At 40.2% G+C, this 23,546-nt stretch overlaps 1 protein-coding gene across 1 annotated transcript in view; it reads right to left on the bottom strand.

Annotated features, from left to right (window-relative positions):
* Window positions 1-23,546, bottom strand: part of XKR4 (XK related 4) — a gene marked incomplete at both ends in the record, with an annotated part of 231,181 nt that overhangs the window by 57,192 nt on the left and 150,443 nt on the right. Inside the window, one exon of the mRNA XM_080611826.1 lies at window positions 23,038-23,237. Coding sequence (XP_080467952.1) covers window positions 23,038-23,237 — 200 coding nt within the window. The remainder of the gene's footprint in view (window positions 1-23,037; window positions 23,238-23,546) is intronic.

Genomic DNA, 23,546 nt, shown 5'->3' with positions numbered 1-23,546 from the left:
ACTGACTGACTCCGAGATCTTTCCCTGGTTTTTCTATACTATTCCCAATACAATTAGGAATAGTATAAGATTCTTCCAGAATCTAAGATGCAATTAGATTATTTTAAAAGCCTGAAACTAATATTTAGAGTAATTATTTTTTTAATTTTTATGTAAAGCTATAGAAATTTGAATTCTGTAGTTCACTAACAAATCATCACGTAACTGTTATAAAATGAAGGTTTTCTGCAAGGATATTTTTTTTCAGATGTTCAAGTCTTTGTAATTTACAGGAGAAAAATATCCTCAGTCCCAAGAACTTGAAACTTAAAGCTTCTGTTTTGCAATAGGAGCCAGATCCCTGACTCCACCTGGATCCTGAATGAAATCAGCAGGTCTGTATGGTGTAGGAATCTACCCAAATCCTATTTCCAGACTCATGATAAAAGAGCAAAAAAGAGTGTATTTCCATACACTCATGATAAAAGAGCAAAAAGGTGGTGTTAGACAGTGGTGGCCTGGATGGGCTAAAGGAATGTAGCAGTAATAAACAATCTGGCATATACTTTAAAATTCTGTGATTTTTTTTCCTTTTTTCCTTTTTTTTTTTTTTTTAAACTAGAAATTCAGTAGTTACTTTAAAAAAAAAACAAACAACCCCAACAAAATTTATGTGGCTTTTTTAATGCATTTAAGTGCATGTAAGGTGGTAGCCTTGGGAATGATTTTCATGCGTTAGGAAAGAACAGAAAATAAAGCATGTTACTACTAAAAAAAAATCCAATGGTGCATCACATCTAGTACTAAAGGAACACATCAGACTGTGACAGGCTCTGTATATTAAACATTTTAATGGATTTCCATTTTGCAATAGGACAGCTCTAGAGGTATCATAACACAGGGCTGCTTTATATTCGTCAATCTGCTCTTTCAGATAAGAAACATTTTTATTCAGATATTTTCAAGATTTAAAATCATTTGTTTTCTATACTTTTTATCCTAGAATTTTGTAGTTTGCACTTGATCAGTTATTTTTACTAAGCTATTTATTAAGTCTTAAATGTTGACAATTTTCCAGTCAATTTGGGGAATTAAGCAGATTGCTAGTGATCAGAACTTTTCCAAGAACAGTCTTCGGTGTGCCTTTTTCTCTTCTTCGTCTTTATTTTTGGTAGTTGAAACATCGTATCTTTTGATTAAACAGCTGGAAGCTGCTGAAGTGAGGGAAGTTAGGTCTCTCCTTTCAGAATTACTTAATGAAGGGCTTTTCCATTATTTGTGTCACTTGCATAATCTCTCACAGTAACAATATCCGTGACATAAAAGATTCAGCAAGCAAAACTAGCTATACATAATCCAGGCTCCCTGGAACCATGTACCTTCAATTTAGTGATTATTTCTATCCAATATACTTCAGAAACAGCTTCACAGCTCAGGCCTCCTTGGCTCTATTAGCCTTCTTTTTATTTGATTTGAAATCACTCTAAAGGTAAGAAATCATGCTAGCTGCTAGACACTATCTGTTAATTGCTCTTGCAGATAACGAGCACCCTAAGGGGCAAAAAAGGTTAGAAGGCCTATAGAGACACATCAGAAATGCATAATTTATGCTTCTTCCAGCAATTAACATTGCAATATTTCTGTGTGCACAGTCTATCTTCCTCTGTTCAGCCTCCAGCTTTTCATTTTTGGATAGTTCACCATTAAACAAACTAGTGAAAGTTCCAAAATTTTCCTCAGGGGGTTTCTGTCATATGCTTCAATTATTTGATGGTGAAGGAATTTCCATTTCCCTTCTCTTTGTTCCTTTCCTCACTTCCCCACTTGCAGTCCAAAATACTTGCCGAATGGTAAATAGTGTTTAAAATAATTAAGTTGGCACCTTGTACAGCTTGATTGCAAAGCAGGAATTATTCGTACAAATGAGCAATGCCTGTAGGACCTTTGATATAATTGTTGTTTTGTTTATGCTGACAAAGTATAATGTTTGCATTTTGTTATTCAATCACTATTAAGATCTTTGAGCCAGTGAAGATATTTCAGTATACAAGAGGCATTTATAATTATTAGAACAGGGATTGTAAAATGTAGTGCAAGATCTGCACGTCATGTCTGCCTGTGAGAACCAAATAAACCAGATTCTACAAGTGGGCCAGATATTTCGTATTCCATCCCCAGAAAAAATGGTGTCCTTATTCATGCCCCTTTGATAGTGTTTGTAACACAGGTACTTGCAATCAAGCAGTTTTAGCTGGCCTTGCCAGCTTTAGCTGTACTTGCCTTCTTTGCCCCAGCAGTTCTCTAAAGCAGCTAAAAGGTGCTGGTCATGCCTGTGTTGGTCTACTCAAAAAATCTCACTGATGAAATCTCATGTGTCTTCTGATTCACTGAATTCAGATTGTGTCTGCCAGTGCGAATTAGACAAACCAGTTTTCTGAGGATACTCCCAGTGTATCATATTTGAGCATTTTCTGCACAAGGCTGTAAGGCTGACCTTGTGGCAGCTGGAACAAGCTGTTCCCCAGAGAGCAGCACTCCATCGTTTTTGGGGGCAGCCGAGATACTATAACTCACTTATAGATGTGAGGAAGAAATGAGGGTGGTAAAACACTGAAACAGGCTGCCCAAGGAGGCGGTAGATGCACCATTTCTGGAGACATTCAAGGTCAGGATGGATGTGGTTCTGGGCAGCCTAATCTAGTTGAACATGTCCCTGCTCATTGCAGGGGGGTTGGACTAAATGATCTTGGAAGGTCCCTTCCAACCCAAACTGTTCTATGACTCTATGACCTGTAGCAACATTGTCACAAACATTTGCAGTGTCTCTCATTGCTGCAGCTTTGACACATAACTGCCATGAGTTCAACCATGAGCTCATAAGTGCAGAATGCTGTTTTCACTCTAACTTTTCACTTAGTCCTGGGTAATAGTGCAGGAAAACTTTTTGTGGTGGAGGAATTAAAAATTTCTCAGATTCTAAAGCAATGCAAACTCCTGGCCTGTGCATGGAGCCATGCAAAAGCTCTCCCTCCAAGTTTTTCGAGCACCTATTTTGCAGTGAAAGTTGTAGAAAAAGTGAATGTGTCTGTCTCCCTTGATTTTAGCCATCTTAAAGGGAGACATTGAAACTAATTACCTTGACCCCATTTCTAGTCCCTGGAGAAAAGTGAGACTATGTATAGGGTAAATCATCTCACCTATATTCGATGCTCCTCAAGAAAGAAAGAATGTCCTTCAGGTCTCTCTCAATCTTAACAGGCTATGAAAGTAGCTTAAACAAGACATCTAACTTTTAAACAGAATTAAACAGTGATAGTAATTCCAACCTCAACACACAGTTTCCTTAGTAGCAGCTTCACAATTCAGCAACATATTTAAATACACGCCCAACTTTCCACAGCTGAATAGCTCTAATCACATGGACTGGCTTAAGTATCTTGTTACATCAGGACCTGATGGTTTTTTGAGCCAAACACTTAACACTCTGCATGGCTGCCTCTGTTAGACTCCAGGATGCTTGCTTATGACACTAATTCTTTTTAGCCTTCTTAAGCAGTAGCACTGGTATTTCAGAGGGAAAATGGAAAAAAACCTCTTCAAATTTCTCGGTATTTTTGAAAGCAATACACTTACTGCTGCACTCTGTGCTGCGAGTCCGACTAAGAAATTTAATTATTTCTTCTTTCCTTTGCCTACACTTTTAAAATTTATTTATTCTCTGCTGTTATTTACTGAGACTGTCTTATCTTACTCTGTTAAGTGTTCTGGGACACAGATGGTACGAAATGCTCCACACATAATAAAGACTCATTGTTCAGGCAACTCCCATGGTAGTTGATGGTAGAGATTACAGTACTGGGCCATAAATTGTATCAGTATTGTGTAAGCCGGATATTGTTGACATCTAATGTTCTCTATTAAAAAATAAGAAACAAAAACCAAAAAAACTTGTCAGTTTTTTGGGCATCTTCCAATGATTTCTTCACATGAGAATCTAGGGGGCATATACAGACAGTTGCCATCACAATGTTTGGTGTAATGTTGATTTCAGGCAAACTCTACAACTGGCTGAGGAATATCTAGTTTGAAACAGTTTGTCTCTCTCATTGACTTAACTATACAAGTTCTTGCATAAAACTCCCACTGCCGACAAGAAGAATTGGGTATTCAGAGAAGTGCCTATAAGAGCGTGTGGATCAAAAGCCCACTGAAACCAAAGGAAAAACAAGCCCCCATCCAAACAGACAGCTGAAAGGAGAGCATTGCTAAAACAAGCTCATTGGAGACAGCGTGGATTCTGGCAGAAAACAAAACAAGCCAAACCAAATGCCAGCTCATTTAGTACACAAGTCAGAAGAAGAACCTGAGCCAGATGATCAACGATGTTTGAGAGCATTGGCATATTCCACCAGAATCCATCTACAATAATTGCTCACAGTAACCCTGTGACAGTGGATAATGTCTGAGAAGCATAACTCAAAACCACTGAGTTTAAACTGAACCTGAACCTGAGCCAAAACCAGAATGAACCATTGTTTAACACAAACTGAAACTGAACCCCAACCACTAGTGTGAAATCTTTGTAGAATTCCCTTGTGCCCTCCCCAGCATCAGATGCCCATGCTGGGAGCCCAGTACACCAGAGCTTGCTCAAATTGCCCTAGCGCAGTGGGGCAGCAGCCACTCCTGCAGGACAGAGACCCGCCTGGCGTGCTCATCAAGGCTCGTAGGAGTATTGCCATGGACACACACAGCAGGAGAGACCACCTGCAGGTCTTGTTACAAGTTACATTTGGGGGGTAAGCTGGAGGTGACCTGTGTGGATGCTACTCCCATGGGCAGGAGTGGTGAAGGCTATGCTTCTGCAGGCTGCTGTGGGTACTGCTCACGGTGCCCATATTACAATTGTTCTAGAATGCTACCTTGTCTGGATGAAAAAATATGGGCCATATGCTTTTTTTCAACATAATATTGCAGAAGGACTCAGCCCCACAATGTCTCACGATGGCTTTGATAGAAGCCATTGGTATAAGAATTAAAACGTAAGCTGAAGCTTGGTGGGTCAGTTAATGTGCTTGCTCTCTGCTGGCCAGTACCCTTCTCTTTTTGTCTGTTTCTTTCCCTCTCAGAACAGCACATTTCTGCTATTTCAGATCTAGCTTTTCAGTATCCTTGGGTTATAGTACTTCATGGTGCAAGGAGGTATAATTTTAGCATATTTCTGGTTTTATGCCATGCTTTCTCGATCTGCTTCCTTACGTCATTTTGTTCTTTTTCTCTTAAGCAGAAAGGCAGCAGAAACCAGGCACTGAAAAAAATGAATACTGCTCCCTGACAACAAAATCTAGAGCCAACTGTTGCAGTCAGTTTTAATTTGCATTCCATGGTGAAACCCTGAAGCTTACTGGGACATGGAAACTTGCAGGCTAGAGCAATTTATAATCATGCACAAAACTACTGCTTTTTTCACTTCTTTTCACTTGCAGTTGTTCAAAGGAGTTACAGACTTCTGCCAAACCTATATAGCTGTTAGGACATCCATGTGCAGGGTGAATTCTCAGTCCTGAGTTGGAAGAGAGCTTAAAGAGCTCATTTAGTTACAGCCTCCCTGCCACAGGCAGGGACACCTTCCACTAGACCAGGTTGCTCAAAGCCCCATCCAGTCTGGCGTTGAGCAGGGATGGGGCAGCCACAGCTTCTCTGGGAAACCTGTTCTAGTGTCTCACCACCCTCACAGTGAAAAGCTTAAATCCACACCCCTTTGTCCTATCACTCACTATCATGCCCTTGTAAAAAGTCCCTCTCCAGAATTCTTGCAGTCCCCTTTAGGTACCGGAAGGCTGCTCCAATGTCTCTCCAGAGCCTTCTCTTCTCCAGGTTGAAGAACCCCTGTTCTCTCTGGACAGTTTGCCTATTCTTGCCTCAATCTGGGTGCAGTTAGATGATATATTGCTAATTTCTGTTGATTATTGTTTTGTGTTTTGTAGTTTAGTATTGTTTTACTTGTTTCCTTGTGTTTCATTGCAGGAGAAATAGTTTTGTGATCCAAATACATCCCTTCTCATCCAACACCTGACATTCCTTTAACTATCGGGACAGGCCATGATAAAAACACATCATGAGTCGTACCATTACAGCCTTTGTAATGGCTTTAGAGGGCTGAACATATTTTAATGATTGTATATAAAGTCACCTAGCAGCTAAAGCATCTGTTTTTGACAACAGAAATACTGGTTGAAAGCGTCACCTTCCTTTTCTTCAAAATTTATGACATTGTCTTTAAAACCATCATCTTCTGCAAATGACAGAGAGGGGCAAGTGTGTTTGGGACGGCAAATGGAGGGGAGGACAGGAAGAAGGAGGAAATAGGATTTATCACTGTAGATTAATATGCCAGCGAATGACTGGGCAGTAGTGCTTAACTTGAACCAGCACCAAATAGTCACTGTGAAAAACTAATAAACATTTTAGCACTCACGGGTGAGGTGCTAATGAATTTGTGTGCATGTTTTTGTGCCCATATGGGGGAAGCAGTCAAAACATAAATATTAGTTAATTAATACTATCCTTAAGGAAAGATTTTGTCCACACTGGCCATCTTATCAGGCAGCAAAAATGTAGACCCACTTATAAGTAAGTTCCCAGTCTGATGAGCATGAGATACTTTGATAAAAGCCAAAAATGAACGAAAACCTCATTGAGTTTCAGACAATACTATTTTTAAAAAAGAAATACATATATTCAAAATCTAGTAATGATTTTAGGGTGCTTATTAATGGAGTCAAGAAAACGTTATAAGAAAATATAAAAAAAATAAACATCATAAGAAAACACTTTATAACCTTGTGACTGGACTATTATTAGCCACAAGACTAGAAGATATCAATGATTTCACAGGATATCCTAAAGAGACTCACAAATCTTTTCCTGGCTTTCAACAGTATATAATTAAATTTTTTTAACAGGTGAAGCTGTCATTTGTGTCAACAGATATTTAGACAATTCCTCTGTAGCCATAACGTATTTACAAACACATAACTGCAAACTTTTTTTTTCAGTTAGAAATGCATATCCATTTGAAAAGCATATTGCTCATTCGTATGCTGAACTATGGACCCCTTTTCCTAACCTTAGATACTCAATTTTTTCAAATGTTTGTCAAAGTAACAGGTTTGCTGGTGTGTTACAGGAAGAAACCAAAATAGCATCCCAAAGACTTGATCTAAAAGTCTGGTGTTCTCTTCATTATATTCCAGTTTTCCTCAGACTTCAGATCTTTATCTTATCTCCTTCAAGACTTGGCAGTGGAGACATTTGGCAAAGTTTTCTATACAGTTCTTGGGACCAGGAATTCGGTATCTGAGAACCATCTTTCCATAGTCATGACATCAGGGCTATTTTATTTCATGGCAGGTATGGCCCATATGTAGAAAAAATGTGTGAAAGTCTCTTAATTGGAATTCTCTCTTAGTTGAGGACTTTGTTCTACAAATTGCTCATGTTAAGATATTTGTCTAACCATCTTCTACAATAACTTCCAATTTTACTTTTAACTTCTGCATATGCAGTGATCTGTCTCTTCTGTTTTAAGGCTGCACAAAGAACTCTCTAGTTAGCATCAAATCTGGAAATCAGTTCACAGTGTGTACAGATATCAAGACTGTCAAAACAAGAGATATTTTAAAGTGTCTGATCTTCCTAATTTGTTCTGCAGAGCCAGTTTAAATATTTCTGAATGTATAATCTGAAAGACTTGGTCTTCGTGACTGTTCCCTATTGTTGAAACATCAAGTAGGAGTCAACACACCATAAAGCAGAAGAGGTTCCCAAGTGTAGCAGCAAAGGATCTTAAGACAAGTCAGCTGCACTGGACTTGCAGGCCAGCTGTTTCATTCGTTTTGCTGATAACCAGTGCAAAACACTTCACTTAAAATATCAGAAATTCTATAATAAACAGTTTGGGAATATCCTGCCATGAAGTAAAGGGCTTCTTCTATCTCAGGAAAACAGAACTCTGAAAGATATAAGTGTGTAAATACCTCCAGAATAGCTGGATTGGAAGCATTTGCTGTTAGAATTCAGACGCTGCTGCTGCTGATGATTATTATTATTAAAGTTCTTCAATCCTTGGTCACCTTTACTGGTTGCGTGGCCTCAGTGGTGCTTTACAACAAAGGCTAATAGTTTAAGGAGAGCACTTTCTTGATACACAATTTTGACTTTGTCACTATTCAATTTACTAGTCCTTTAGCTTTTGTGTTAGGTGCAGTATGGCTGATGTGCTTTCCCAGAGATCACTTGCAGCTCTGTACATTTTACCTAGTTGATCTTTTCAGAAGAGCTTTTTTACAAAGCTCTGTTTGTTCTCATTGCCTCACTTGCATCTCAGCTTCAGAAACAAACACAGGACCCTATCTGTGGGGAGGCAGATTTTTCTTCCTCTTACATTTAAGCTCTTTCATACTGGGAAGCCTTTCATACAGAGATGAACTGGGAACCCTTTTTAGATTGCTCCGGGTCTTGGCCCATGTCCTTGTTCAAGCCTCAGCTAAAAGTGAATTTTTAGAGGTGCTTGAAGTAATTGAGAATTGAAATTTAGAAGTGAAATGCTGACACCACCTTCCCCATTACAGCGTTTTAACTGCTTCTGTCATGCTGCAATCAGCCTCTTATTGTAAGCGTCTGTGTTGTGAGCCTCTCTGATCTAAACATTTGTTAGCTTAAAATGTCAATTCAATTGCAATCCATTATGCTCTGCTCAGAAACTCCATCTGGCTCCAAAGGTTGCTGCCACATGATGTGCTGCTGCTGCAAAGCCAAAGGCACTGATTCTGCCCTCGCTTGTACCACTCTGCATCTCTAGAAATGGCACTGAAGTCACTGAAAGTAAACCACCGCAGAGCAGGTGTGGGGAATGTGTCATCAGGTGAATGGCTGCATCGTGCACTTTTTCCAACTTGTTTCCCCAGTTTTGCTGCCACCATCAATATTTAGGAAGTAAAATTCAAACTCTGAAAAACAACCCCATCAAAGCTAGAAAACACCTTTGGATTTTTTCTCCAGGAGATGATTATAACCCCATTTCTTTCCCACAGAATCACCATTCAAGACACTTTTAGGCTTTTCTGAGACAGCTCTTTAAAACAAAACTGACTCCATAAGGGTAAAAAGTAAACCTACACTTTTTAAATGAAATGCCAAGAGAAAGATGTGAAATATTCATCACCTAGAAGAATCACTTTCTACTGCATACCATTTTAGTGTCTATTGTGCTTGCAAAATACCTGATTAAAAACCTCTAGATGCGAGTCCTCCTCTTGTGGTGTGCCTATGAGATCTGCTGGGACTACAGAGGGCTGTACTGGGACTACTACTGGAGAAATGACACAGGAACCATTTTCAGTTTACTGTTGCCTTGGACTCGAGTTGCACGTTTTCTGCCTTTTGCTGAGTAAAACCAGCAAAGAGCCCAGTTACCTAGGAAAGCAATTGTGTTTTGTGTTATAGATAAGAAATAAGGATGAGAAACTGCTATGAGCACCCAAAGAGTAAATGCTACTGTGCCACTTAGGGTCAGGATCAAGATCACCAGAGATCAATTTTTTGTGGCTTTGGGACATCTTACTTATTAAGATTAATTACCAAGAGAGACTAACCTAGGAGTTCAAAATGAACTCTGAATGCCTTTCTGTGCCACAAGAGACCTGGGAAAGATGCAATTTAACTAGATAGTGCACAGCTCTTTCCTACCTATCCACCTTTCCAGTGATAATGAACCACTCAATACATTTTTCCACAGAGCAGAAAGGAGAGTATGAGAGCACCAAAGGCACTCATTAAAACCTGAAAACAGCCTGAAGTTGCATAAGCCATCTGAGGGCTTCTATGCAGGGGTGGCAGCAGATGGCTGAAGGAGGGGTACACCCCGTCATTTGCTTGCCCCTGTGATGGGGACGACAGCACAGCTCACGAAGCAGCCTCCCAGCTACCGCAGATTTTAGCACATCATAAAACAGTAAGCTGAGATGGGGGTCGGTTTATTTAATTTCACAGACTGAAAACCGCAGCAAATCAAAAGGGTTTTTGTGAGTCATTTGGTTGTCCCCACCGCTGGGGACACAGAAGCAGCCTTGCTCAGAGTGATATGGCAGCTGGCAGCAGGGGCTTGCTGCTGATGATCTCTGCTACACGTGGGTCGCAAAAGCCCTGTGACTCCAGGATGCTCCTGATCAGTCCCATGGCCACTGTCTGACCCTGCCATAGGGTTGCTGGGTCCTGCCGGTGACATTGGATGAGTGCTCCAGGAGGGTTCTTCTGCCAGAGCTCCTGCAAAAGCCTGTGACAGTCCTAGATGGCTGCTGGGGGGTGACAAGGAGGACTGTTTGTGGCTGTGCCAGGAAAGCCACTTGAGAGAATACTCAGTTCACACTTTTTGACTCAATTATGTGAGAATAGAAGAATTTCTCTGCTTCTTGAAATGTCCACAGGGTTGGAAAGAGCATGCACATGCAGTGTCTATGGAATGTAACAGACTGAGATCAATAGTGATTCAGTAGCCTCATATCATGAGATTATTCCTGCACAGGCTACGTAACTCACAAGAGCACACTGGCCACCATGCACACGCAATATGCTAAATGCCCCAATCAAAACTAAAACTAGAAACTCTCTCTGCAACTGTAACACAAAGCCATTAGTGATTTGTTTTTAAACCGTATTCATTATATGTGGAGAACACAATATAGTTTACCACTTTATTAACTGACACACTACAAGAATAAACACCCACAAGAAAAAAAAGAAAAGAAGAGAGAACTGAAATTTATTTCATTATTGTTTAGTAAGGGAAACCAAAAACTACCAAAATACATTTAATAGGTTTGTATCCCCATTAGGTTTGGTAGAATGTCAAGCCTAACACAAAAGAAAGCTATTTAATACCTTTTTGTAGAACAATGGTCCTGTAAAACCCAGTCCAGTGAATAGTCTTTATTCATGAAGGCAATTCCACTCCAGTGAGAAGGTGCCCATAAGGGTGACCCTCCTGTGCCAGGCTGGACTTTTCATTCGAGCCTCACTGTAGCACTGGCTATTCATGGATACTTGCAAAACTCTGAGCACAAAGCAAGCATGCAATGGGTTTTTTTTATATTTGCAGTTCGATATTTATCTAGTGCACATGACACAGAAAAATGTTAATATTTATAAAATCATTTATGGATACTGATTTCCATAGGTGATTTCATCACCTGTAAGTATATCCGATATACAACTAAACTTGAACTTCATGGACGACACATTTTAAAACATGCAGTCCCACCGTGACCTTCAACCTTCAATTAAAATCACTCTCAACAGAAAGGATTACTTTTCTGGCAAATCTGGGCAAAAAAAGTAATTTTGCAGATAGGCCAAAAGGTGCAAGATGAGTAAGAAAAAGGATATATCATGCACCAACAAAGGAAATGGCTGAGAAAAACTCAGATTTATGTATTTGGACTGAAGCTGGATGTGTATATTGGCTCCCTGACTGAAGCTTTAATGGCTACTGCACGATAAACTCACATTAATTCTTATCTTTGAAGTACTGTGCAGCCTTTGGGTAAGACACAATCACGACTGAAATTTCTCATTGCTATATTAAACACAAGAAAGCTTTTTCTGTGCCAAGCATGCATCACTTTTTTCCCACCCGTGAACAAAAGTACCAATCATAGAAAACACAGTAACCCAAAATGAAACTAGGGATTTGTTCTCTGGCAAACGTGCTTTTAGCACAACAAAAAGGAAACAGAAGGATATGGTACTAACTTGCTGACATTTCCCAACAGCTAGATTTCAGCGTGTAGGCAATATATCACGCTCACAGAAACTAAATGCACTGCTTTGTGTCTTGGGCTCTCTGTACCACTATGTATATATTAGCAGCTTTGTAGGCCACTATTAAATTTAAAGACCTGTAGATAACCTGACTTTTTTTTCCCATTCCCCTCAACAGGAAGGGATTTCTCTTCAGAATACCTTCAGGCTCATAACGATCTTAAAGCCTGGACCCATCAGAGAGGAGCTGCAGATGAGCTGGAGGGCAGGGCTGCCCTGCAGAGGTATCTCAGCAATCTGAGAGGAGCTGGAAAAAGATTTATAAAGACAGAGGAAAACTCTTGCATGTCCATGTCATTTTGGGGCCTCAGTATAGGAAAGACTTTGACAAATGAGGAGAGCTGCTATGCTGAACCTTGTTCTCACCAACAAGGTGAGAACAAGGTCAGCAAGTTTGCTGACGACACCAAGATGTGTAGAGCAGTTGAAATGCTCGAGGGAAAGGATGCTATCCAAAGGGACCTTGTCAGCTTTGAGAGGTGGGCCAGTGCAAACCTCATAAAGTTCAATAAGTCCCAGTGCAAGGTCCTGCACCTGACTCAGGGCAATCACAAGCACAAATATAGGCTGGGCAGAGAACGGATTTAGAGCAGCCCTCAAGAGAAGGACTTGGGGGGTGTTGGTTGATGAAAAGCTCAACATAACCCATCAGTGTGTGCTCACAGCCCAGAAAGCCAACTGTATCTTGGGCTGTATCGTAAGTGTGACCAGCATGTTGAGGTAGGTGATCTTCCCCTTCTACTCCACTCTTGTGGTACCCCATCTGCAGTACTGCGTTCAGCACTGGAGTCCACAACATAAGAAGGATGTGAACCCATCGGAGCAACTCCAGAGGAAGCCACAAAGATGATTAGAGGTCTGGAGCACTGCCCCTGTAAAGACAGGCTGAGAGAGTTTAAGTTGTTCAGCCTGGAGAAGGGAAGGTTCTGGGGAGACCTTAGAGCAGCTTCCAGTACCTAAAGGGGGCCTACAAGAAGTTTGGAGAGGGACTTTTTACAAGGGCCTGTAGTGACAGGACAAGGGGGAACGGCTTTAAACTGACAGATGGTAGATTTATATTATATATTAGGAAGAAATTCTTCACTGTAAGGGTGGTGAGGCGCTGGCACAGGTTGCCTAGAGGAGCTGTGGTTGCCCCATCTCTGGCACTGTTCAAGGCCAGGCTGGACAGGGCTTTGAGCAACCTGGTCTAGTGGGAAGAGTCCCTGCCCTTGGCAGGCTGGAACTGGATGAACTTTAATGTCCCTTCCAACCTAAACCAGTCTATGATTCTATGAAACTGGAGTGAGGCCAGTGGAGGGTCACTTTTCTGGTTAGGGGCTGGAGCACATGGCGTATGACCTGGGTTTGTGTAGTCTGGATGGAAGGCTGGTAGATAGAGAGGGGTATGAAGGAAGGGGAGACATTTTCTCCTACCTAAAAGGTTAATTACAGAGAAAACTCACATAAACATAAAGCTGCGCAGTGAAAGGACAAGAGGCAACAGTTACCAACAGCAGCAAGGGAATTTCTGATCTGCTGTAAGAAAATAAATTTTCACCAGGGTTGTGAGCACTGGTACAGTTCACCTAGAGAGGCTGTGGGATGTCCATCCACAGAAGTACACAAAACTCAAAGAGACACGGCCCTCAGGAACCTGACCTATTTTTGAACATGGCTGTGCTTCAAGGAGGGTTTGGACTAGATCATCTCCTACCACTAGATCACCCTACAACTTAACTTACTCTTTAACTCTTTGACAACTTAAGAAATGTTATCTCTCAATTTGTAGGAGTTGGAAATGTCACCCACAGGTAAGATTATCAGCTTTGTACTGGGACAAACTGCATTACAAAGCCCTGAAAAACCAATCTTGAATTCATATGCAAACTGAAGTTTACAAATCACTTATAATTCTTTCCTTTCAGACCAGCATAATATTTTTAAGGTATTATAAAATCTGTGTCTAAAGTTGGGCTCACATATGTAAATATATGACAAGATTTTTCAAAAATTTAGTTAAGTAGGTGCCCACCTAATATATTTAGTACTGATTTACTGAGGCCATTCAATAGGATTTTGAAGCTTAACTTGAGACATCGGTATCTGAAAATGTAGCTAGGATATCTAATGTGTTCCGAAGAAAGAGAGCAAAAAGAGTGGCAGTAAAATATACAGTAAATCTTCCTAATATTGTTTTTAATGACTTTTTTCTATTAAAATGACATATGCTGGTTTCATGCTGGTATGTTATGACAACTTACTGCCATTCATTCAGAATGGTCTCCATAGTATATTAATTTTTCTTGTGTTTTAATGAATGGTAAAAAATGGGTGATAAGTGGCCAAGCTCCACAAATATTATTTTTTTTTCACCACATCACAAACTCATATTGATATGTCTATATAGTGCCGTGTGATCCTGTGGTCTTTTTATGAGTGGCTAATAGGAACTAAACAAGGATAAAGATAACAGCACAAACTCAGTAAAAAAGTCATCAAAACATACTATTTAGGAAAAAATGTTGGAGGCAGTTCCACTCTTGTTCCTGGCATTTCTAGACTGACTAGGGTTTTTACTGCACTTAACCAGAAGGAAGAAAAGTGCTCACTAATATCTTCTCTGGTTGACTTTTAGAGATTGAGGTCCTGTAAACTGCATTTATTATGGATGTGCTAAGAAACACTACCATCATTCTGCCGACTCCTTATGTTCCTGACAGTACCTGAAAAGGAGCTGGTATTCAAAAAGATGGAAATATTAGTAAAAGTGGTATGTGTGGATGCAATGACAGACTGATAGGGCAGAAAAGGATCCTCGATAAAACAGATTTTGTTTGCATACAAAATTACTTTGGGGAAAGGTAGTGGGTAGTTGCTAAGAGTCTGCTGTAGAATTCCAGAGTTAAATTTGGATATGGATAGAGATGTTCAAACTGTTATTACAGGGAGAAATTCTGCAGAGAATTGTCTCATTATGGCAGGCTCCCATTTTGCAGATACAGACTGGAGAACAAATGCCACTGAAGGCAGCCCAGATATTCTGGAGTGTGACAACTGACAGCTTTTCTGACAAAGCAGAGAGACTTCTTTCTAAACTTAGTCACAGAAAGTATCGAGGTTTTATAGGACAGCTAATTGTGAAAAAAAGAATAACCCACATAAATGCTGGGTTAATTTAGATAAAATGCAGGGATAAACAAAAATAGATCTGTTAGAAAGTCTGTCTATCAGAGTTTTAAGGAAGTGAGTGAAGGCAGCAGAAGTTAATTGTTCAGTGACTTCTCTGTGGAGGAGACTTGAATTTTCTTTAAGGCAAAGCACAGAAGAATTTCTGGAGCACTGCAAAGCAAAAAACTTCTGGAAAAAGCATCAAATGTAGCAAACCCACCTCAAAAATGATGCCTACGTGAAAATGGAAAAAAGATTATGAGCAATAAAAGATGCCCACTATAGGTCAATTTTCATAAGAGATCTTGAAACAAGGGCTCAAAGACAGAGCCAGCTGATAGGAAATAAGAACAGAAAGGAAATCTGCATTTCCATAGATGGAAGCAAAGCTCAAAAGCTCCTTGTTTTCACCCAGTGCAAGTAGAAAACTTCTATTTCAGGATTCAAAAAAAGCTGGTGTATGAAATCCTGCTGCTGGTGACTGCTGGTGAGACACACCTTGAGTCTCTCTTAATTCGGAACTGATGCCATGTGACTGGAAACCGCGCAATCTGGTGCATTTCATAAGTACCTAGCTAAAACAGGCCTACAGTGCAGGCTTCAAAACAATTCAAAGCTTTAAAGCAGCTTTTAAAGCAAAAACTAATTGAAAATGAAGGTAAACATAAATGAAGATAAAAACCAACAGATAACAGCAAAAAGAGTAGATCATGAGAAAGCCACAGAGTATAGGTAACTTTCTTTTATAACCCCTTTCTCAACACATAAAATGTGGTAGAATTAATTTATCAAAACTTTGGCAGAATGGAGATTACCTTGCTAATGGGAAAGTACTGGTGAGGCTTGGGAAGGCGGGAATTAGTAGAAGATGGCTAAGGCAGGTAAAGGAGCAAGTTAAAGGAAGATGCTGCAGGGTTAAGTTGAAATGACATTGGAAAACTCTTGGTCTGGAATATGATTACTATTACCTTTTTCAGTACTGATTACCTGTGGAACTAATCTTGTCTGAATATTTCTCTTAATGACTTTGGTTTTGAAAAGTGATATACTAATAAGGTTTTGAAAGACATCATTATCAATTTAGAAAAGAAGAATGATATGTGGAAAAATCAGGAATACCTTGCAGGCTGGATAAGAAGAAATAAGATTAAATTTCATTACGTGCATTTAGTTCCTAATAATTATTTTTTTTAATGTAATTGAAGCTTCATCAGACTTACACGGCACCAGAAGAGCTTGTGTATTTTAAAGGATCATGAAAAAACTAGGATCGACCAGCTCAATGCCCGAGTCAACTGGGAATTACAATCATACCTAGCGAGATATTGCCATGAGAAATATGAGAGCTCTGGAGAAATGTAATCTGGAGTACTCTGTGCAGTCTTGGTCATCCATATTCATCAAAGATGAATTCAGACTGGAACTGATGAAGGGAAAGTCTATGAAGATAATCAGGAGAACACAGAACCTCTCATGAGATGAGAGAATGAGCTGCAGGAGGAATGATTTGTAGTTTCCCATCAAAGTGTTCCCTATTCCCTAGTCCCATCTGCCTATCACTATAGTCCCACTGGGCAGGAGAGATCAGTACAAAGCCTTCTCTGGAAGGATGCACATCTGGATTGGCTGGTGCCTGGTGTCTAACAAAAGGAATAACGGTTGAAATCTGACTGCTTTTCTTTTTAGTAGAGGCTCTCATTTGTGTTGCTTTTTCCCTCTGACTCAGTTGCTTTTTTCACAACATTTAAAGAAACATAATTCTGTTCGAGATGTTGGCTGTTCCTTCACATTTGATTGAAATAAATAGTGCAGTGAATCAGAAGTTCTTAAAAGTGAGGACTGAAGGACAGAAATGGACTAAATAATCACACGAACTTAATTTCCTTAGGGAACAAGTGTAAAAACAGGGACGGCACAAGAATAAATAGGGACAGACTGTTGATGAAATTAAAAAGGCAGGACAGCAGCAGCAGGTCTCTATCAGTCATAGAATTAAACTTCCAACTGGTATATTAGATACAAAGGATATAACTAGTTTTAAGATTGTAATTAGGGTATGAAATGGATTATATGACACGACTGCCTTCAGGAAGTCCTCTCCTGTCCTGTCAGAAACGAGGGTGTGCTAATGTGATGGCTCTATCTTAATGAGTGCAAGGTAACATTTTAAGGTTTGCAAAGGGGACTACAGATCAGTTTAAAGGTCATTTGCAGGAGACACATTTACTCCACTGTATATCATATTTGTTCATCCTTGTCACTGAAAATCTGTTTTGCCAAGTTGCAGGCAGAATCTGTGACTATTGCTTGCTTTGGTTTTCTCTCTCTCTGGAAAGGCTGGATGCTGGACTGCAGTGGTGCAGAACCTTGGCAACACAGAGAAAAGCAGTGGCGGCTTGGTCAGAACTTGAGTGCTGCACCTTATTTCCATACAAATATACACCGAATTGTGTAAGATTTTACATCAGAATTCCTTTTTTTTTTTTCAATTTTTACTTAAAGACCACTGCAAATGTAGGCAGCACTTTGCAGAGCAATCCAAAATTGCTGTGAATGTAACAAAAAAAGAAAAGCCATGTAAAAGCATAGCGTTGTCCTCACAAAGAACTGTAAAGACTTAAATGAATTTCAGTTTATTGCACTGATATGAAAAGAGCTTGAATTCCTGATGCCTGATGATTTTTTAATGAAGTAGCTAACACATAATTTTCTTTTGCCAGATAAAGTTAGGAATTATCAGCCGTGTCATAAACTGATAGCAAGTCTCCGAACTTCTTGTTCAGATCAGGCAGGAACAGCAATTTGTTTGGAGTAGAAGGACTGGAGAGTGATGGTTGGTGGCACTCTGAACTTTTGCATGCTGGCAGCGTATGAGCAGTGTAGGAGTTTCCAACTGAGCTGGTAGAAAATGGGAAAATGGTTGGCCAGGGAGATTTCAGGTAAATGCAGTTTCGGCAGGATCCAGCAGCCCTGTGCTATGTGGTGACTTCAATGAGACTTGATGAATTTATAAATTGTTCTGAACTTCTCGTTTGGCTGCTGCACTACTGTCAGTCTACACTGACAACTGCAGCTTTATATGGTAGAAACTTTGCTTAGACTTTGATTAAACTTTGATAAAGACTTTGATTAATAGTACTGTATGGAGAAGTCAGAACAAGCCACCCCAGGGGCTGATGAAGAAAAAAATGTCAAGTGCTGACTAGCCAGCATAATATGCAGTAAACAGGAATGAGAAGTTAATCTATAATTTAAACAATGTATTAATTAATACAGAATAAGTAATGAAATCCGTGGTAAATCCAGGGAGTAATCTTGTCGATCTGCTCATCTAGGAGCAGCTAGAACACCATGCCCTTGAATAAGACAACAGTAACTGTATGCTAATGGATAGGAGTCTCTCTCCAATCAGATCATCAGCAGGTGTCTTTGCTTGCTGGTTTTTACTAATTTCAAGATGAGAAATCCTTCTAAAATCAAATGACAAAGTGGGAAAATCAAAGTAAGTAAAAGGAGAGTGCCAAGGGGGTTACTGCCAGTCTGCAGGTGTAATTCCAAACTGAGGTGAGACAGAAAGGGACAGCCCTGACCTTCCCCATCCACCCTGATGCCATGTCCCCCCAGCCTCCTCGGGGCTGGCACTGCCAGTTGTGTGACACGCAGCTGCCCTGGGGAGTAGAGCTGGCTCCCGCTGAGCCTCAAATAAGTTAGCAATGAGGAGAATAAGTGTCTGAGGGACTCAGTGTATGGCCATGGGAATGCCAGTGACATGACAGGAGCATGCAGTTTCGGTGAGGTGCTGGCAGGACTTTCCATGAATAAGTCAAAGATTTTCAGGTGAAGGCAACAACTAAGCAGGCTTCAAGTGATTGTGGAATAACCCCACTGAGCCAACATACCAGTCCAGGTCTGTCTATCCCTTTGTCAGCCCTAAGACCTCTTGAACCAGATGAGCAAATGTAGTGAGATGTGGCCATTATGATGGATGTCCAAAGACACAACCAAGGAAGGGTCTCATAGCCTCTAGACTGAGCTTACTGTGTCAGCAAATATACCTAATATTTAGTCTATGTCAGTGTACTGTGGAAGTGTTTGTTTTTTATAGCAAAGACTGTGAAACTACAATTTATTCACTAATTGGCTTAAGGGTGGAGGCATTTTTAAGGGAATTGCTTGCAGCCTTCTGAATTTATTGGGGTAATCCAATAATCCAAACACTTTCAACTATGTTATTTCAGTTCCCTGTGACTTGGAGGCAGATCCAGTGCAGGACCCTGTTGCCCAGCCCTCAGAGCAGAACTGAAAGCATAAGACAAAGGGCCCAAGTCACAAGGAACTTCAAGCAATTGGCATATGTGTGCTGGCACCGAGTTCAGTTAGCCCACCCCGGCCTCCAGGCTATTGCTGTTAAGACTGTTTCTAGTAGCTGAACTAGTTCACCTGCAGCCTATTCAGCCACTTTTGTCCACAGACATGCCCTTATGCAAACAGATGGATAAAGGATGAGCATCAGTTTCAGTGGATTTTCTGCCATTGCTTCCCACACATGCCTCATTGCCTCATATAGTTCCCACCTAGAATAGGACTGGTGCAGCTTGTGACTCCCACCAAAGCTGCTTAGGATGTGACTTTCCTAGCGAGTAACTAAGGAGAGGAGAAACAACAAAAAAAAGTCAAAAAAAAGAAGAAAGTAATGCAGTTCGGAGGTGCTGCTGGTTCAGCAGAAAGGCTGCTGTGGAAGTGCTGTGCTCAGAGCATATGAAGAGAAAGGAAGGGAAGCAGACTCCCATGAGGAAAAGACTGAGGAACTACTTATTTTCAAGGCACATCTATCTTCTAGAGAGTAGACATGTCTTCAAACTCAAAGAAACTACCAGGGTGGAAAAGGTGGAGGTAACGGGGGCTAGCACAGCTCCAGCTTAGTCCAGCATCATACTCAATTTGTTTGTCTTTTTGAGGAACTAGCATTGAGAAATCATCAGTTTCCCCCATAAGCCATTTTGTTCCTTACAAACTGAGGGGCACCTGGTTGCTGGTTGTGAGCAGGATAAGAAAGATCATTGCCTCTAATGGTGCCAATTTTGACAAAATCTTAAAGAATAATCAGATTTTCAGATAACAACTTAGATACTGTTTCATCAGTACCCAGATATCTCTGGGTGCCAATGCAGATGAGAGTTGACACTCCATAATGACTGTTTATGGCCTCCTGCATAAGCAATGTTCTATTGCAGCAGTCGAAGTATAGTGGTATACAACCCTTGCCATAAGTTTACATTGCAGGTTTTTAACTCATGCCTGGGTAGCCCAGGCGAGGGCTAAAGGATTCTTGTGGTGCATCCTCTGGACACTTGAAGTCACCCGCACTGCAGTGTATGGAAGACTAAAAGTGAAGGGTTTTAAAGTGGCCCTCACTGCAGTGTATAGAAGACTGAGAGGGAAGGATTTGCACACATTGTGCAATATTTTTCTTGATCTTCATAAGAACGTTATGTTCATGCCAGTAACTATTTCTTACCTTGATTAGCGGGGCTTAAGGTCTGAAATAATAAATAATCCACATCTCATCAACACCCATTACAAAACAGGGAATCTTCAGTCACATTGACATCATTCTCCTGTTGGGAATGAGGCTATTTTGGTGCATTTGGAATGGAAGACATCCAACTTCATAAGTAAAATATTTAAGTTTTTTCTGTGGTCATTAATTATCTCTTGATATGAGAAATACCCTGCTTATAGACCAAGACATTTCCAGTATCATTCATTTCCCATGCCAAATTTGTGGTTTGTGATGGAATTATACTTTTAAGAACATAGACTAGCGATGGCATTTCTCAGTTGTCATGATAACTTTGTCCTGTTGGACAGAGAAATAAAAGAACAGTAATAAAACCCAAGTAGCATTCTCTAAACAAAGAAAATCAATCAAATGCTCTGTTTATTGATCCATGTTAGAAATCTCTATAACAGGCCCAGTGAGCGGACAGCTAGGTGAAGTATATACCTTATGGCCAGGCCTTTAAAACACCCAGTTGTAGCACGAGGCCACTGGAAGACATTATACTCTCCTTATGCAGCCTCACAGCAAATCCACCATCCTATAGTGCGATGCATTATCCTTACCATTTCTTCAAAAAAGGAGTGAGAACAGAAAAAGGATTTTCACAGCTGGCAATGTACTAAAACATATTAGCTTTCATCAGGAGAATATAATGGTACTACTGTTTAAGAAAATGTTACAACCTTGTTTAATTTTCTCACTTTTTTTTTTTTAAATGGAACCTTTTCTCCTTGAATGATGGAATAAAATGGGGGAAGAGAAGAGAAGTAAATATTTTCAGTGTTCTCAGCTGAAATCCATAATTACAGCTTATTCCTTTCTGGTTTCTGATACATAGATTTCACAGAGCTGATTGCAGGCTTCAGGAACTATTTTTGCCTTTTAAACTGAAGCATTTCAGGTTTTCTCTAATTAACCACTTGCAGAGTACATCACAGGCTTGGTGCCTACTCACCAGCCACATTTCTCATAAACAGATCTGTTACCGCACTAAAATGAGGGCAAGAGGCCTTCTGCATTAATAGTTTATGAAGATATCTAAATTACAGCTGACCATACAGTATTCTGGCTATGATCTTCTCTTAAGCCTCTCTCTGGACTCTCTTTTTCTGGGGGGACAAAGCCTCTTGAAGTGATGACACCTCCTGGATGATAATAGTTTAGACTGGTTAGTGTGGGACAGCCTCATTTTGAAAAATAGCTGTAGGAAGTGCTTAGGCAACCTTCCTTATACAAAGCCCCAACTAATTAAAATAGAAACTTCGGCTTTCTTTTCCCCTTAAGGTGACAGAGTTTTACAGCTAAAGGAACAAGACCAAAAAACACAGGAAGCGGAGCAGCTGTTACCAGGCACCAGTCCAAAGGGGAGGAAAATGCAAAGCCTCTGATATATCCTCATGAAACTGCTCTAGAAGAAGGTCTTCACACAGTTACCCACTTTTTTCCTAGTCCTTTTTCACCTGCTCAGTGTCACTGCATGTTACTCACAAGATTCTAACTTCTTGGAGCAAGGTGCTGTCACCATTTTATCTTATACAGTGGCAAGCACAAATTGTTTCTTAAAAACAAATGGTAAAAAAGCTGTGTTTCCTTCCTGCTTCTTTCCCTCCACTCCTCCTCCCCTCCTCCCTTCATTCCTCTGCACCTCATGATATTTTTTTCACCTTCTGGATCCCAAGTTCTCATTCACGTCATTCTCTTGCTAAGAATTTCTGCCCAGGTGCAGCCATAAGGCAAAACAATGGTGCAATATGAAAGGAAAGCTGTCAGGTAGACAAAAGTAGTATCAAAAAAGCAGTAGAGAAGGAGAAATTCTGTATCACTGATTGACAAAACCCTATGGCAGGCCATATGCATGCATTTACCATTCTAAAGAAGCAATCATGTTTGCTGAAAGTGTTAGTCTTAGAGGGAAACTCAGACTTTGAAGGAATGAGTATTGTTGTAATGCTCAGATGATGACTTGTATTATTTCAGCTAAACATGGCAGAGAACTGATGGACAGGTATTCCATAGACACTGGCATTTTCTTCACAGAATAGCTGTTTTCCTCTCTGCCGTTTAATGTTTTGCATAATACCACATGAACATCATTACTGCAGTTTGGAGGGTTTTGCACATTCACAGAAAGCAGCACAGGGAGAAGAGGAATAGTTTGATTGATGCAATTTTCACATTGGCCCAGTGGATAATCAGAAGAGCTCTTCTATTATAAGCACATGCAGAAAACAAACCATTATAAATCCTACCAACAACCCAGGGCCAATAAGAAAAACTAAAACTCCAACAATACAGGCTTCTTGACAGAGTCATTGTTAACAGCTTAATAGCAGCTAGAAGGCAAGATCTGGTCTTATGTCAGGAGTACAAGGCACACAGCAGTTTGAAAGAAGGATAAATATGTAGTTATAGAAATTACATCTTCCTGAAATGATAAAAAACGAATAGAATAAATGACCGCCTACCTTGGAGAGCCTGGAGTGTACGAGTCTGTACAACAATACAGAGTTGCAGGACCAGCTGTGGTGCACTTTCCAGAAACGTGGCTAGCAAATGCAGCATACTCACATCTGCATACTCATACACCATTTTCCAATAAAACCGCCATCTGTCATTCTCTCCACTCTGTCGACTCCGGATGCCCAAGTATATTGTGTGGAAATACCTAGAAATAAAAGACAGACATTACAGAAATGCAGAATGATACTTTAGAGGTAACACTTCTGCTTGAAAATTACCAACATTTTTTTGATGTACTTAAAAATAATGAACACTTATTTAAAAGAATTATTGTATTGCAATGATAATAGTTGATGTGATGACAGTAAACTACACTGAAGACAGTTTCCTTCATAAAAACACTTAAAAAGCTTAGCACTGTCTTATTAAATAGTATTCAAGAAGTCAGTTTTTTGAACTGAATTGGAGAGACATCAATTTGATGGGTGGACCACTCGGTGGATAAAGAACTGGC

Source organism: Psittacula echo (assembly GCF_963264785.1).
Source record: "Psittacula echo genome assembly, chromosome: 2".
Taxonomy (NCBI): domain Eukaryota; kingdom Metazoa; phylum Chordata; class Aves; order Psittaciformes; family Psittacidae; genus Psittacula; species Psittacula echo.
Note: the sequence above shows the minus strand (reverse complement) of the source record. Positions and strands in the feature narration are given on the sequence as shown.